Source organism: Liolophura sinensis, chromosome 8 (assembly GCF_032854445.1).
Source record: "Liolophura sinensis isolate JHLJ2023 chromosome 8, CUHK_Ljap_v2, whole genome shotgun sequence".
NCBI lineage: Eukaryota > Metazoa > Mollusca > Polyplacophora > Chitonida > Chitonidae > Liolophura > Liolophura sinensis.
The window spans coordinates 32196090-32213424 of NC_088302.1; the positions used below are offsets into that span (position 1 = coordinate 32196090).

The 17335-nt window shown below is 39.3% G+C and overlaps 2 protein-coding genes across 2 annotated transcripts; one reads left to right on the plus strand and one right to left on the minus strand.

Annotated features, from left to right (window-relative positions):
- Positions 1–929: 929 nt before the first annotated feature.
- LOC135473870 (protein sll1483-like) lies at positions 930–10234 on the plus strand. The gene is made up of 6 exons (XM_064753792.1): positions 930–1101; positions 7072–7280; positions 8147–8351; positions 8880–8972; positions 9238–9348; positions 9966–10234. Exons 1-6 carry the CDS (start codon positions 960–962, stop codon positions 10088–10090), a joined length of 885 nt encoding a protein of 294 aa, XP_064609862.1. The 5' UTR covers positions 930–959; the 3' UTR covers positions 10091–10234.
- Positions 10235–16117: 5883 nt separating this feature from the next.
- On the minus strand, positions 16118–17331 carry LOC135473872 (COMM domain-containing protein 7-like). Its single transcript, XM_064753797.1, has one exon. The coding sequence runs from the start codon at positions 17329–17331 to the stop codon at positions 16729–16731; it is 603 nt and encodes a 200-aa protein (XP_064609867.1). The 3' UTR covers positions 16118–16728.
- Between the last annotated feature and the right edge of the window lie 4 nt (positions 17332–17335).

Sequence of the window (17335 nt, forward strand, 5' to 3'; positions counted from 1 at the left end):
TACGCTGCGTTAGCGCGCTAACCAACTGAGCCAGGGAGCCCCCGCTCTCCCCATTTATTATTGAGTGTCTGTTTTTACCAACATTGCTTCATTACATTTATAACGAGTTCATGTTCCATTCCCACACAAAAACCATATGATCATGTTAAGAAGGCGTCACATTTTTTTAAAACGTTTCTTACTCTAAGTTTAATGATTTTATAGTTAAATCATACTCGTTATTCTGTACTGGCGATATCACTTTGTAAAACTAAATCGAGTCGAGTCCCTTAATTCACAGCATTTTCACCAGCTATATTCACTTGATAGCCTGCTCTTCCGACTCCCTCGCACAACTCTTACTGGATAAATGACATCCCCAAGCGGGGAGTGGGCGTCAACCACTACACTGCTGCGTAAGTTCATGACTTCTTTTAACTTTTGACCATGACATCAGTTTAACTCCAGTGGCGTTTGGTTAACGTTTGTTTCTGTCAAACCCCAATGTCACTATGACCTTTACACACTTAGTGCTGTGACAAAGCAAAATTATGTGATTTCCAGTAATTACTTGTTGTAGTCTGGTCCACAGAATTCCTACAGATGGGAATAAATTAAAATTGCTACAACAACGGTGAAAAAAACTGACATATATACATGCACCCCCAAAAGAAAAAGAAAAAAAGAATGAGAATTATATGTCTCCATGCAATAGGTTAAGTAACATGGGACATGTTTGTCTGTGCACTTGACGAAGTACGCGGGAACATTTGCTTAACGCCCACCTGGCGTCGTGATATCTCAAAACGTTTCAGTGATAAGATGAGCACTCCTCCTTTTGGTCCAACAGATACCGGTGCTTTCTACGATAAGAACTTATGACGTACGCAGAGTGGAAATTTAAAACATATGTTCCCTGCTCACTGGTTTCTTTGCTCTCTGGACGTATCTTTTGGTCACATCCCAATCTTCGATCAAATATGAAGGAACTGTTGTTGGTAGCTGCCCTGGTGCTGGGTGCGCAGGCCGGAAACCTGGTGGAGGAACTTCAGAAGCTGAATGTCTCCACCTTGATCCAGTTGGCAACAACGGCTGGATTGGCTGACACCCTCACAAATGGAGGTAAATTGTCATTTTTATTTTACTGGTATTTTTTAACGTTATAACTGAAATGCCAAGTGAAACTGGCGAGATTTTGCGAACTCATAAATACTGACGTACTTAAAAATGGTTTGCTAGTGAAGCAGGCGGGGTTCTGTATTCGCTTTCCCCATACAAGTGGGATACAACGCAACCGTCACCACAGACGCAGGTTAAACTTAAGTTTTAGACTGGGGGAAATGCTGGCCGATAGTTTATCAAAGTGTAAGGATCTTTAAAAATGGCTCGATGATGACGCACTCATGTATCTACCGGATGACTTTGAGGTTTTTGTGCTCGATTGCACCATATGTTTCGGATTCACTAAAGCCACCGGTTTAAAAACAGACAGCTCTTCTCCAAACCCAACTTCGAGTTTTGGAGGGATTTTCGAATCTTTGACGTTGCAGATCTATTCGTAATTTTTTATGTTCGATACCATAACACAGTTGGTTTAATCTTACAAAACCAAATCTGGTAACCACTCACTATACTGACTTGTCGCCAACTAAAAGTCTGGAGAAAAACAATTCTGAGCCCGTCCACTGTTGGTTAAATTAAAATCCAGTTTCCGCCTTTTATCCCACTCATTTGTGTACTGAAACGACAATTCTGATTGGTACGAAGGTTATTACATCTCGAAGGCTATTGGACAAGCTTGGAGGAGACAGATCCACTATCGGCTTTGTCTGTTCTAAACTTTTCGTGCCATTTGATTAACATGGTGTTAAATATCTTTCCAAACAATAATTTACAGATATTTTGCTATTTTTTTCCCTCCTGTTCTAATCATCACTCTTACTTAGTTGTTATTAGCGGTACGGTAGCAGTGTTGATGTGTGTCTGTGCAATGTAGGGATACTCACTGAAGGTTTTCACATTTAGCGCTGCTAAAATAGCGCTGCTAAAATAGCGCTATGTAACAGCTAGCTATGAAAGACGCTGCCTGTGCGAATATAACGAAATGACAATATATTCGCTATTGGTTGATAGAACAATATGTCTACCTGTGTAGAAGCTAACCATCTATGAAGACAGCTGGGCAGATTTGATGGAAGAGCAATATATTCTCTGTTTAGCGCCGCTTCCATAGCGCTATGCAGAAGCTAACTATCAAGGAGGCGATCTATGAGGATTTCTTGAAGGACAATGTATTCGCTATTTAGCGCTACATATAAGCTAACTATCACAGACGCTCTGTGTGTATTTGTTGAGAGGACAATACATTCGCTATTTAGCGCTACATATGAGCTAACTATCACAGACGCTCTGTGTGTATTTGTTGAGAGGACAATATATTCACTATTTAGCGCTGCTATGATAGCGCTGTTTAGAAGCTAAACTATCAGAGGCCATCTATGGGGATTTCTTAAAGGACAATACATTCGCTATTTAGCGCTGCTATGATAGCGTTATGTAGAAGCTAAACTATCAGAGGCCATCTGTGGGGAATTCTTAAAGAACAATACATTGGCTATTTAGCGCTGCTATGATAGCGCTATGTAGAAGCTAACTATCAAAGATGCCTACTGTGCGTTATGGTTGACAGAACAATACATGCATATGGGCTATTTAGCAGAGGTGGTGGTGCCGTACAAAAGCGAGCGGAATGAATATCTCAAAAATCAAAAAAGTCAAAAATGAATTCAGACATTTATTGCTTCTTTATTATGCTGGTTATGAAGTCCTTTCGTTATTGTGTGATCACGCGTTGGCTGGTACATCTCACCACTCTCAGCCCCCTTGCCTTTAGATGGATAAATAGCGCGTCAGAGAACCAAACTACAGTATGTGTCATCGTTTTGATATGCGTGACCTCCACAAATGAAGCCGGTAAGGGTCAGCCGTTTCTTATCCAGCTGCCTGGCCGTGCATGCGCGCAGTGTAGATGACGGCAATTTCGTATAGGAAGAATCAGTGGAGAGGGCGACTTTAATAAATACGGATGAATATTTACCTCTGGGATGATCGACATCTCAGGATTTTAACAATCAGGTGCCCTGGGACCCTAGGCATTGTAAAGGAGTAGCTGGGTGAGCGAGATAAGGTATGATCGACTCTTTTCCTAAATTTTACCATTCATCCCAGCGGGCTGAAAGGAGGCCCAATCATGACCACGGGAGGCCCTACGAGCATTCTCATCTAGGGCTAACCACGGCACTAGTTTAACAAGGCTTGTGTGGATTTATCATTGATAACTTATGGCCATGAGAAGTCTATAAGAATGTACAGTACACCAGCGCTAGCTGCTCTCCAATTAGTGAATTTTCGCATCGCATAGTATTGCTGTACGGGGTAACATGCATCGGGGAGCAATTTAACAGGGCTGCTCCCATATTAGACCATAAGTGGCAGAATCATCCGAACGCTATTTACACCTAATGTATAGGTATAAATAGTGTTCGGTAGATTCTTCCACCTGTGTATTAGACCCAGTTTAGATCCACTTGGAAAATTTTACTCAAAACAACAACGTAAATCTCACCAAACATTTCGAATTCCCCGCTTCCTTGAAAAACGCCCTAAAATATAGGAATTTTGGGCAAGTCAGGAATTCCCAAGTCAGGAATTCACTAATTTACGTTATTTAAAATGCACACAGTCAATCAGGGATGGAATTTCCCCTCCATCTCCATGTTAATGTGTGCTACATGTGTGCAAACCCTTAGCTCAATATATGCAGTACTTGTTAAGATACCACCCCTAACATTTTGTTGAAGATGAAGCGAGTCTGGGTGAATTGGGAAACGGTAGAGTTTTGTAAGAAAGAAAAGAAAAGTGCAGGGGACAATATATCCCGTCGAAAGTTGCCTAGTGGACTGCATATTTTGGTGCATATGTAGTTATTGCGTCACCTAATACTTTCGTGTGTGTAACTTACTATCCGTCAAGATACGTGCTATGTCAGTAATGAAATATTTTCTCAAATACTGCATGTGGATAAAGTGAACAATGTTTATTATACACTGACGAAAGTACAATTATCAGGCCTGTCACCGGCAGGGTGGAAAGGTGGTGGCGTCGTACAAAAGCAAGTAGAATGACTATCCCAGCTAATTATAGGCGAGGGTGCAGGGATCGCTCAGGCATCACAAGCACCTGCACTACCCGGGCCCCACCCCAACCCCAATTCCTACGCCACTGCAGCTTGTTCACATGACCTTGAAAATATGTGCATAAATTCTAGAACGCAGTGGTAAAGAAATACATTCAAGAAAGTTATCAATGTTAATCAATGAGCCCCCCTTTTTAAATTGTTCATTTTAAAAAGCTTGTTCTTTATTGAACTGACGTAACTCTACCATTGGACAGCAACTTCAAGTATAAAATTCCCCTAACCTGATCTTCCATGTAGGTTGCCTGAACCAAAAATAGTAAATGGTAATAGCACAAATGGGCAAAAACAGACCATTTTCAGGGTCTACCCTGCTGTGGTCACCATCTCGATTTGTTGTAGACACCTGATTAGTGTGGCCACTGAAAATACCATCAAGGAGAATAATCCCCGCACTCAAATATACATCTGTCTGTATTTAGGTTGATAAAGGTCAGGACCTGAGGGTCTATACAGTGTATCTATAGTGTACATTCATAATAATACTGTTAATGCAGCATGATGGAGGCGGGCTCACTAACTGCTATGGTATAGGCTCGGAAAATTTGAATGACATGGACCCTTTCAGTTAAGCGAAACTCTCAACAGGCTACTTAACTAAGAGACCACATTATTGAGGATGATTTGTGATGGGGAAGTTTTGAAAGACAAGACAGTACTTGACCAAATGTATATTTGCATCGATTAAGTATCCCATAGAAAGTTTTGTTTAAGAGGCAAAAGGGGTTATATTGTCCAAAGATATTTACGACGAATAACACTATTTGCCCCCTACAGTTGAAGAGTCCTCATCAACAAAACGTAACATTTTCATGATGTAATAATATTCTTTATGGGACGCTGAATCAGGTAGATGTGACGTTGAGTAAGGAAGTTATGCTGGCATGACGTCATGTGCATTTAAAAATATGACGGCATTTGTTGCCATACGTCAGCAATGGGTGACGCCACGTGTTTTTGCATGACGTAACAGCAGGCAAAATTTGAAACGACAGAAAACTTTTTGTCCATATCATCATGAAAACAACAACGCGAATCCTAACTTACATTTGTAGGCTGTTGTAAACACTGGGGTTACATTTACGTGTGATTTTCTATGTCACTACTTAGGTCAGTCCATTCATATTTCGCTGTGTGAGGCTGGCCAAATATGGCGGAGACACTTTTCAGATGTAGTTAACATGACACAGGCATGTGACACACGCACATCCGCATTTAACCCTTACCATGTACATCTGTATTACAGGCGTCTAAAAACCACGTTCTAGCACATCAGTTCGAGTGATTTAAGAAATAGACTACGGACCCGACATGCAGTCTGATGGAAGTTCCACTCCAGAGCATTTCGAAACAAGTAAATCCTTTCAGAAAGAGAATAAATCGCAAAGCAATGTCATCAATGACAGGGACACGTAACAGACAAACACTAAAATGTTGAACGTTTCATGCGCGCTGTCTTTCTTTGTATGTAAATTGAACATCTCCCCATTCAATTTCAACCAACGAAAAATCAGTAAAAGCACGTGACCGTGGAGAAAAAATGACGACAGAATGCACATGAAAATCCAAACGTAAATATAACCCTAGTCCTTACAACTCCCCCTGCCAGTGTCAATAACTATAAAGGTACTTTGACCTTTGTAAAGTTCAACCTGACTGGGCCGTGAAATGTGCACATTTATACAACGAAAGTTCAGGGCTTTGTTGGGTTAGTATGGTTCAGTAAATCAAGGTAGATGATGTCAGAAATCGCCGGTTTGAATAAATGAATTTATTATGATATAATAATAGATATATATGTGCTGCAATGAGAGCAAAGACGAATCAGCTTTATTTCAAGAAACTAACATGTTTCAAGTGTGAGTTGAGAATCCCTATGACATACGCTAGGACTTGTCCCAAAAAACCTGCTACACAATCATTAATTTAATGAGAGTTAGGGAAGAGGTCGTGATGAAATGAAACTTTCTTTCTGTCTGAAGTAATGCCAGTTTAATAATCTTTTCTTTCTGTTTATATATTCATTCAATATGTTTTAATTATCAAAGTTTGTTGACACAATGGTTTGAAAGTTCTCTGTTTTAACTCATCTCTGCGCTTTATTGGAGTCAAAAAGAGATTATAAATATTCTGACGGTTTTGGTTGTAGACATCCATGGTTGTATGGTTGGCTTGTCTGATTGGGGTTTGACCTAGCTATAAACATTATTTCAGTGATATCACAGTGGTGTCTACTTTTAGCCAGTTGGACTGAATTAATGTTTCAGCCCAATGTAGCGCTTATGTGGATAACAGTTTCAAATTTTTAATTAGCAAATATATTGTGTTGTAAAGATAACAATAAGGTCCCTCGGAGTGATAGTTTAGACATCTTTTTAGACAATACTTTCAACTTGCTAATTAGCAAATATATTGTATTGTTCTGATTACTTTCCCTGGCTCTGCTAGTTAGCATCTATTTAGACAATACTTTGAAATTCTCAGAAGATATATACAGTATTCTGGTCATTCTAGTTTGCAGCTATTTAAAGTAGATTTGAAATGCTAACTTGGAAATATATTGTAACAGGGAATTCTACTGAGAAATGCTGTTTACATGCAAACTATTGCTAGAAATGCTAAAAGCCGATAGTGCACCTTAATAGCTTGGAGCAGGTGTTACTTCAGATCTAGTTTGCCCTACAGATCAGTAAAGGCAGTGGTAAACATTACAAATATATATCGTAATGATGAGAAATTTTCTTTTCAGCAACAAATGTGCAATGGGATACCATGTTTTTAAATTTGTATATTGGATTCTCGGGATCTCTGATGCACTGACACGTTGCACATTACAGGCCCGTTCACCCTGTTGGCACCCACTGATGCCGCCTTTGGAAAACTGCCTGAAGCGACCTTGAGCAGTTTGCAGTCAGACAAAGCTGCTCTCACTGATGTCCTTAAATACCATCTCATCCAGGGAGACATTTTCAGCTGGGATTTGCTCAGTGGGGACAGGTTCACCACCCTCAATGGCCGTCGGGTCAAGGTCACTACCAGTGGCACGGTAAGGGATAGGACGATTTCCTGATCGTCGTCATCTGAAAGAATGCACCGTGGCCATCTATAGAGCTAGTCTAGATTCTCTTTAATATTTATTTATTTATATTTTACTGACTGTTATAATGTCGTATTAAAGATTTTTCTATTGATTCTGAGGCTGTATGTTTTATGAGTGGAGTATACCGGAGTTAGTGGTGTAATCCACTAGCCTTCAACAGGCTCCTGGCAAACCTCTTAACTAAAAGTCCAACTAGCCAGAGCAGGATCAGAAATTGCGACCTCACTGGCCAGGGTTTTTAACATGTTCTAAAAATTGTCAATTTCAAAATCTGAGTTAAAAGGTGAGTGTTAATGAAAGTGAGTGACAAAAACAAAAACACATATATTTGAGACATTTGATAACATGCATGACATAGACTTCTAAAAACATAGAATATAAGAATGGAATAAAATATTGTAAGTGTTGAGAACTCAATTTTTAACCTTGAGAAATCAATTTTCTACCTTAAGAGAACTATGTCCACCCACGAGAAGCCGTTTTCGCCATAGAGGAAGTGATTTAAGGTTTAAGGTTAACGATAGTTCAGTGTATAGAGCGGTTTATTACAGATAATAATGTATTCTTCAGTGAAACCCAAACATATAGACTAACAGGTTATTGGTGCGTTATGAAAACGGATGTTTTATATCCACTGTAGTATAAGTGAAATATTCTTGAGTACGGCGTAAAACACCAATCAAATAAAATGGATGTTTGTACAGGGTCGCTATTTCCATTGGTTGACAAGTCAACGGGATATAGGTACACAATTCTTAAACATTACCGGGCTACAAGAGACTTTGATTAACGCCTTGAAATTACTTTTGCAGACCACCATGTTTAATGGTGCTAAAGTTTTGGTTCACGACAACGTGGCGTCCAATGGTGTGATCTACCTTATTGACACTGTGCTCACTGTTCCCGAGGCATCCATCTTCCAGGCCATCAGCAACCGTCCGGAGCTGAGCACGTTCGTTGACGCTCTCACCAGAGCCCGTCTAGACACCTCTCTCAACGCTACCAACATTAGATACCGTACGTCTGTTTAAACACAAATTGTTTTTTTTTTTTGGGTACCGCAGTTTAGCCGTGCCGATATTGAGTCCATTCAAGAAACTTAGATTGGCACGATTTTGGGCTCTTGAACGCCACCAAAAATATACCCAACATTTAAAGAAAAACTGTTTTGCTTTTGGTAGTGACAATTTGACCTCACCAGTATTAAGTATTCTTTAATTTAACTTTTTCCTATTAGCACACCTTGTCCATTTCTGTCTGAAATTTGTTTCTGTCTACGTTCGTTTGGGGTTGACTAAGCGTCGCTTTCAACAGTATCTCGACCATGATGGTGGTCAGTCCAATGTCGACGTATTAGAAATCCGGCCTCACTGCTACGACAACACAAGACACGACGAGCCCTCCAGTCACAATACAAAGAGCTTTTTAGCCCATACAGTCTCTTTGGGGCCCAAACTATTAAATTATTAATTTTCACTTTACATATACTTTCAATAATTTCGGAGGTTTGGAATATATACTCATTCATGCATTTTATCATTTCAGCCTACACTGTCTTCGCCCCAACCAACACAGCCTTCTCTAAACTGACTACAGAGCAGCTTAACCACATCCTGGAAAGCCGCTATCTTTTGCTAGGTAAGTGTCTCAATAGTGTAAATTTCAGGCGAAGTCTTCAGGTGAGCAAACATTGCGTGAAATATAACTTATGCAATACATGTATATCGTTTCTTGAACGTTATTTCGCAAGGGTCGAGTGACAAGAATTAGCATACAGATTGGTCACCGAAATGTCTGAAACAATTGAGTTTTGCATAAGCTAACCAATCAAAGGAACTGTTCAGTCTAAAGGAATCATGCAAGCTCTCAGCTATCATTGTTTTTGGCAATGTTTTTTTCCCAGAGCTTGTTGATTACCATATTCACCTAGGCCAACTGCACAAAGGCAGCCTTACACACAACGGTCGCATCACTACCCGTTACAGTGGACACTACATCACAGTTACTATTACAGGTAAGTGATGGCAGCTGATATGGCCAAACAATTTTGGCCAAACTTATGCCCCTTGTATTAAGTTGTACTAACTAGGTTTTCTAAATGTTTTACTATCTAATATTGTGACCACTATTAACTCAGATTTCAGTTCAGTATTTTTACTGAACAACCATACTATGCATCATTGTAATGTACTTTATGTTAACAGATATTTAAACTGTCTTTACATCTTGAATTCATGTGATATATAGTATGATAATAAATTAATTTAAATCTGAGTATAAAACAATTTAATTTCGACAATTTAAGCAATTTGGGCGATTCATAGCGTGTCTGCGTTTTGTGCCTGCAATATATCATGAATATATTTGAGTGCCCTCGCTGGCTCCTATCGCCATATCAAGCCCTTGGACAGTGAGTCACTTGTTCGGATCCAGCTCTGGCTGTTTCGGCTGTGGCTTTAAGTCAGGATGTTTTACAGATACCTGATGAATGACGGTGGTTTCCTTCAGGCTCTTCGGTTTCCTCTACCTCATAAACCTGACCACCGTCACAAAAGTGACAAATTTTTTTGTAAAATACGTAAACACCAAATCAAATAAATGCAATAAATTATAATTTTAAACTTCCTACAGACGGAGAGCCTATTCTGAATCACGTAGCGCACCTGTCTGAAGCTGATATCGAGGCGGAGAATGGCTTAGTTCACGTGATCGACCACCTTCTTTTGCCCTCTTCATTGGCTTCTATAATTGGTTAATTTGAATTGGAGCTTATTGGCAAGACATACCGCCCTCCTCGCTTGTTGGCATTTTTGCCGGTTTGAATTATGCTGTATTGAACATGTATACGTAGGTATGATCTAGAAATAAAAAGAATTTCGATTATTTGATATTATTTTATTACGTAAAGTCGTATTGTCTTTAATGTTTCACATGTATACGTATGTATAATCTGAAACCTCTGAGTACAAAACTGAATACATCAGGTTTGACATATAGTGTAACCAGTCCCTGCGTATTCAGTGGTGAGTGAATTCATGTTCATATCAACGAATGAATCGAAAGCACAAACATTCGTCACAGATAAATGTTTACAGATTCCTTCACTACAGCGCGGCTACCGATGATTTCCAATATGCTCTTGTATACTGTTTTGAAAAAGTTCCAGATCCAGGTCACCACTAACATGTAAAGGATTGGCGCAGGAAATTTTATCTAAATCAATTCAATGCATAGCCTCCTTGGCGAAGGTAACCACATATATATATAGGTACACGTTTAGTCTGGTTAAAACAGTCAAATTTCACGTTGCCGCATGTCCAGCGTTGAAAACGCAGATGACGTCAGGGAGTTGTGATTGGATTCGAACCCTGCACCATGACGCCCACGGTGCGTTGAGAAATTTAAAAAGTGGGGTATTAAAATGATAGACTATTAAAATTTAGTAACACACTGGCTCCATTGTTTGCCGCGGGTCATTCATCCTACGTACACACCAATTTGCTTGCGGATCGCAGATGTTCAAGCGATGTACCGGGTGTGTAAGTGAAGTGTGCCGGGTGTTGTGACGAACTGATTTTGGAGATTCCATTTAAAAATTGGCAGTTTCACTTATTGGGATATGAAATCGGATCTCCATGTTAGTAGTTCAACTCTCTACCATCTCAGCTATTGGGTATTCTGCTAGTATAAGCGCTAGAAAGCTGGTCCCGTTACACCCTTCTGTGGAAGCCGGGTAAGGCCATCATGATATCATGGTAGGCTACTATTTTTTCTTCCCTAGTGACACTTGTCAACAACAACAACAACACCGCATCAAGCATAACTCCCTTTGACTTAACTGTTTCAAACAACTGAAGATAGGGCCTAAAGATTTTTCCACTTTCAGTATAGTGGATTAAATTTTACGAGTAATTGGATTTATTTTTTGAAGTAAATTTGTTATTTGAAAATATCTAATAAAGCCTCTAAATGAATTGTTTTATGTATCTGCACAAATTATTCATTTGAAGCGGTACGTAGTAGATTGCTGGGGATTTTTTTTTTGGCCTGTGGTATTTGTTCAGATAAATTGCCGTGCTGAGAAATATCATTTTCCTTGAGTCTCTCAATGGATCAAACTCTGCTGGTAAAAAGTAGTTGAAGGCTATATAAACAGAAATTTGCATCATTCTTTCAGCCTATCGTAAGTTAAACTATTTGGTACCTTTAAACTCGAAAAACTTACTAGATTGGTTAGTGAGAACTTAAACGATAATACGAGGTAAACTTATGTGGTAAACCTACGTAGTTTGCCACGGCACCATGTGTAATGGATAACGTCTTAAGAGCTTCATATAAGACCACACCAGTATCGCTAATGTATCAGTGAAATGCATAGTTTTACAAGCCTATGCATGTGCGTTGCATACGTATTCATTAAGGTGAATTTCAGTATTCAGAAAAATTCGTGCGACTTTAGTCGCTAAAACAGCGATTTCATGAAACGAATTACTCTTGCCAAACACTGAAACCACTGTGTAAATCAGTTATCGCCTGTGGTTTAGGTGTGTAAGCTGGGTGATCACCCAGTCTTGTAAGAATACAATACTTTGGAGCAATTTGTTAAAGATGGAAATGAGTTTTAAAGATCCAAAGTGAACCGTTCCATATTATCCAGCAGATAGTATAATCAAATCATTGTATGTTCTCTGAAGTTTAGTCGACGCTCGGTGACAATATGATGCAGAAGATGGTAGCTAATATAAAAACCACATTCATATACGGTATAATCAATGTTCACATCATCGCTTTGAGCCATTGAGATTCTTGTATTTTAAACATCCACTGCCAACCTGCTCTCTGAAGGCCAAATGTATCGAGTTCTAGGACGTAAGACCATATATACTGGTATACATGTTTTCTAACTCTGTCTGACCACAGAAAAAGTATCGAGTATCAAGTAAAATCTCAAACATATGTACATTCTATCGGTACGTGTCAAGACTACGGCAAACGGTGATATCTATAATTTATCTTTGACTGTTGTGTAATTTGAAACCATCCTTGAGAATTATTCATTTTCACAACGGCGATCAGGTTTATGGGTGGAAGAAACCTGAGTGATGGAGTAAACAACCACCTTCATGACCTTAGACTGGTAAGTTCCTGACGATCGTGCTATCACATGTGCGATGTACCAGTACTGATATGATTACAACACCAGCTTATTATCACCAAGGCCCCAAGAACAGTGAGCGCGGAGGGATATACTTCCTTTCCGCTTTGATTTCGCACTTCGCGCATCCTTAAAAGGCAAGCTCATTGAACCACTCGGTCCCTCCCCCATCTCATCTATATAATTTAATAACGGACAGGTGTTCCTGTAACGGATGTAGTCCTTTTTCAGTAGACTATGGAGCGTTGCAAAGAACATTTATTTAAAAGCACTGTCTTTAAAAGATCTATCTGGGTGATATGTACATCCTTAGAAACGTTAACATAGCATGCAGGTGGGCGGTTCATGGATCCATGTACCAAATACACCACGTGCCAGGGCGGTGCCGCACTGTGCCATCTCACCGCTACGTTTTGGAGCTATTCTAACAAACTATGGAATTTTAATAATGTCCATCATTCAATATCTTTTTCTTTTACTAAAAAACAACAACAAACATACATGTATATTATACATATACCGTGTGTGATGCTCCTTAGTTAACCCGGGTAGGCCTATATGATTTAAAAAAAAATAAACTGAAATGTGCAGAAACCACGTGGTAATTCATTTAAAAGTTGCATGTTACTTTTCATTTTCATGTTGTTTCTTTGGCTGCTGTATGTCTGTAAAAAATCTAAATGTGTAAAAGATTAAGAATTCCAGCCATGTTACTAGAAAACTAAAAAAGAAATAAGTATAGCTATAATCCAAAACAGGACTCATATAGTTCCCAAAATGAACTATGCAGTATCGCCAATATGTGGCCAAGACAAGTTGTCACGCACTTAAACTGTTACAGGTTAAATGGTCAAATGGAGATGCACGAAAAACTGAAAACTGGACATTGACCTGTAAACCTCTACATTAAACACCAGTTCCATGTGTCCCCGTTCTAACTTTTAACCTACTTGACGTACATGTTAGAGATAAGAACTGAACCATATTTTTTAGTTCTCACACCAACAGATTCTCGTTAAGTGGTTCAGTTGGTTTAACACCCAGCACAAGAATGTTTAAATCGGCGTTAAGGTGTTCAGTTTTGTGAATATTACTTTATTTTGATTGGTCTTTATTAATCCGTAGGCCTATAATTAGTCTCCAAGGCACCTAGAAATATAAGACTATCTCCAAATATAATATAATTTTGCCAAACATATTGCACAATGAATGTCAGCGTGGTAAAGTGTAAGATAAGTAATAAGCGATAAATTAATTTTCGATGTTTATCCAACATGTTCAAGTGAGCTGCTTTATTCCAGCAAGTCCAGTTCCCTTTTCTTTTGCACAAACCTGACAGTGAAAAACATCTTGAGTGTATGGTCTCAGTAAGTTAATGTGAAGGACGTAGTTCCACCTCAGGCCATGGGCAACTTTCAACGCCTACGTGTCAAAGCCTTAAAGTGAACATAAAGTCTGCAACTAAAGCTCAATTAATTAGTAAAGTATTATCCCAGAAATGTTCTAACATATTTAAAATATTCTACACCGATTATTAACAAAATAAACAGCAAACAATCGCCAGTACCTAGCCACTCATTTGGTGACACCATTTCACCATGTTGTAGCTGTCTAGAGTGACGTCACAAAACCTAGGAGCTCTAGTACCATCGGTATTAAACAATGTGACAATGACAAAATACAAACAAAAACGCCTCATACCCAACCAAAGAGTGTCAGCCCTGTTCTGTGTTCAAAGGACCGATGTTTTGGTTTGGTGCTCGGCCAGGACGATGTACGTAGACACATAACGGTCTTGCTCCTCCGCGTCCTGTATGGGTGTAAGCATTTGGCCAAGATGGCAGTACGCAGGACCTTCTGATTGGTAACAGACTCTTTCATGCCGATTTTGGGAAGATATTTTCATTACAAATCTGACTTTGATAAGGAAAAATAATGCAAAGCCTCGATATTTTTCTTCAAGCAATTACAGCTCACTCTATCAAGTCAGTGCAGTTTCCTGCCCAATATGTACGCATTGTGACATGGGCAGCTGTACTCAGTTTCCTGTTCATAAATGTGTGCTCCAAAATACATTGGTTTAACACTTAAAGAAACTGCGAAATCCAACTTATTGCATCAATATCTGTCTATCCACTATAAAAAACCACACTGACAATCAAGAGCGAATAGGTTTTTTGACGTGACTGCCAGTTATCACGTGACCCTTCCCTTGCTAGTTATTAGCCAAGTTCTTAAGGGCTTCTACAACATGGCTACTAGGAGTGAATTGTAGGTACGTATCATATCCCCAATGATGAACTTCATCTTCTTGGCTTTAAAAACATTATAGAATTTTTTACATATTTTTCTGTGATAACAGTGCCCTATATCATTTTTTTTTATGTACATATAGTGTCAGACTTAATGTCCAATTATTGTAAACGAATTGTAGGGGCAAACAAGATAACAAAACAGGGGTCTGTTTCACAAAGCACACATACCCCTTACATCTACAGTACTAGTACTGGTCACATTAAGTGAATGAAAGGCAAGCACCTCAACCACTGAATCATGACTTTTTACTTTGATGAGAACTTTAAGGTAGCCTTGGAAGGGAATTATCCATATCCAATCCAAGATCATCCTTGAGGGATTACTATTATACATTGTAACTGCACTGGGGCCATTGTAGTTTAAAACCTCCTATTTTGCTAAACAATATTCCAGTATTACATGTATTGTTCATCTCCAAATACTTTATTGACAACTCATTCAGACTATGTGTAGTTTCAATTGATGCAAATCCCTTGACCTTTGCCTTTTCTTTACTATTTCCCTTAAAACTAAAGAACACTATGGAAAAACTTGAAATTGCCTCCATGTATCTTGGTTTGATAGGGATCACACTGGTTTTGTATACAAGTTTGTTATTCCCTAAAGACACTCATGCGGCTAATAAAGAGAGGGCGTATTTCTCACGCTGTTTCTTGAGTTGTCAGTCATGCCCCACGAAGCTCTATGGAAGAAGCAAGCCTGGAGTCTGGAATAACCTGCAATGTCACTTCAGATTCTCATCCCTGGATAACTGATTCAGGTATTATCCTCATTGTCTTTTCGAAGCCTCTGTGGCTCAGTTGGTTAGCGCGCTAGCGCAGCGTAATGACCCAGGAGTCTCTCACCAATGCGGTCGCTGTCGAGTTCAAGTCCAGCTCATGCTGGCTTCCTCTCCGGCTGTATGTGGGAAGGTCTGTCAGCTACCTGCAGATGGTCGTGGGTTTCCCCCGGGTTCTGCCCGGTTTCCACCCACCATAATGCTGGCCGCCGTCTTATAAGTGAAATATTCTTGAGTACGGCATAAAACACCAATCAAAAAAAAAAAAAAAAATCATTGTCTTTTCTAACCTGCATAGTTTATCCCTGTCTCACTTCCATGACATTTTGTCACATTGGCTAAAACACCTTTCTGAGGTTGCCAACCCCTGCCCCAAAAAAAAGAAAAAAAAAACAGCATGCACACTATGGAAAGGGTAAATAATCCTGTATACTTGTCTCATTAAAAGTTACAGGTACGTCATTTTTCCAAAAAGTAATAGAGCTCCCTTACCGACAAATATCAGTGGTTTACAACTGGCAATACCGTTCTCCCACCCATAAATCTGACCAGTAACAAATTCTTGAGCATGGTGTTAAATACCCGTTAAACTGGGATTAAGACAGACTATCTTAATCCCAGAGTCAACTAATCAATCAAACAATCCCATGCCACACACTCCCTATGCTACCCACATATACTAGTAAAGCAATGACAATAAGGGGCATGATCCAGATTATCACTGGATAAGCAGAAGTATTATTAGATAAAAACATCTGCTTGAATGGTTACTTAAAATACCTAAATCCATGATATAAAATGAACATATATGATCACTTTAATTTCCATGACATGTTAGTTTAAAACTTGCACCAATCAGCAATGATCCAATTTTCTAACACAAACATATACCGCTGTAGTTGTGGGAAAAGAACACATAATTTTATACATATGTTAATGTTAACTTATGGATCCACCATGGCACCTTTCATGGTTTGCAGAAATTCAATCCGTTAATGTTGAATAGACTAGTCGCTCATAGACTTATTATCAATGTGACACCTTCACTCAACACAAATGGTTTAACAGCCTCTCAGTGTCCTCTCTTTCCATAGATTCTAATTCTGAAACACATATACCAGTCTAAACTGTCTTATCTCATTGGTTCAACTGAGATACTCAAGGTTTGACTTGGCTTTCTCCATTTCGTGAAGGAATGAGTAGAACTGTGGCAATGTTAATTCCATATAAACATTGCTTGTTCCATTGCCTTTGTTAATCACTAGTTTCAGCTGTAGGAAAGTGTTTCCCACTTTGTCCACATCGCTACTTGAAGCCGTCACTCCGAATTTCCATTCCATGTCTACAAGTTGGTTTACCATCAAGGTTTGTCCTAAGACATTCCTTGACAACGCCACTAAATTAGACTTCCACTGATCTGCAAAATAATCTGCTTTGCCCTCTGAAAGTCCTAAGTTAACCAAATCTTCCTTCAACTGAGCCGGCCCGAGATTTTTTCCAAGAGCAGCATTCGGAATAGTGAGTAAAGTTTTGAACACAGTCTTCAAAGCGTTTGCTCCCACGCCGTTATGTTCTGCAAACTCATCGAGTTGTAAAAGCAGTCTAGACGATTTTGATGGGTCAGCAAGGAAGGTAAACATTAAATTGATCAATTCACTGAATGGTTCGTCGGAAAATTTGTTGACAGCTTGAATATTGGTAAAAACAGAATCCGGGGGCGTTCCCGAGTAGTAATGAAACGACGCCATTTTA

Bases quoted from the DNA above. Each gene is read 5' to 3' on its own strand.
- LOC135473872 (XM_064753797.1), bottom strand. From the start codon at position 17,331: ATGGCGTCGTTTCATTACTACTCGGGAACGCCCCCGGATTCTGTTTTT.
- LOC135473870 (XM_064753792.1), top strand. From the start codon at position 960: ATGAAGGAACTGTTGTTGGTAGCTGCCCTGGTGCTGGGTGCGCAGGCC. The intron at 1,102-7,071 runs GTAAATTGTCAT...TGCACATTACAG, and splicing joins TGACACCCTCACAAATGGAG to GCCCGTTCACCCTGTTGGCA. The intron at 7,281-8,146 runs GTAAGGGATAGG...TTACTTTTGCAG, and splicing joins AGGTCACTACCAGTGGCACG to ACCACCATGTTTAATGGTGC.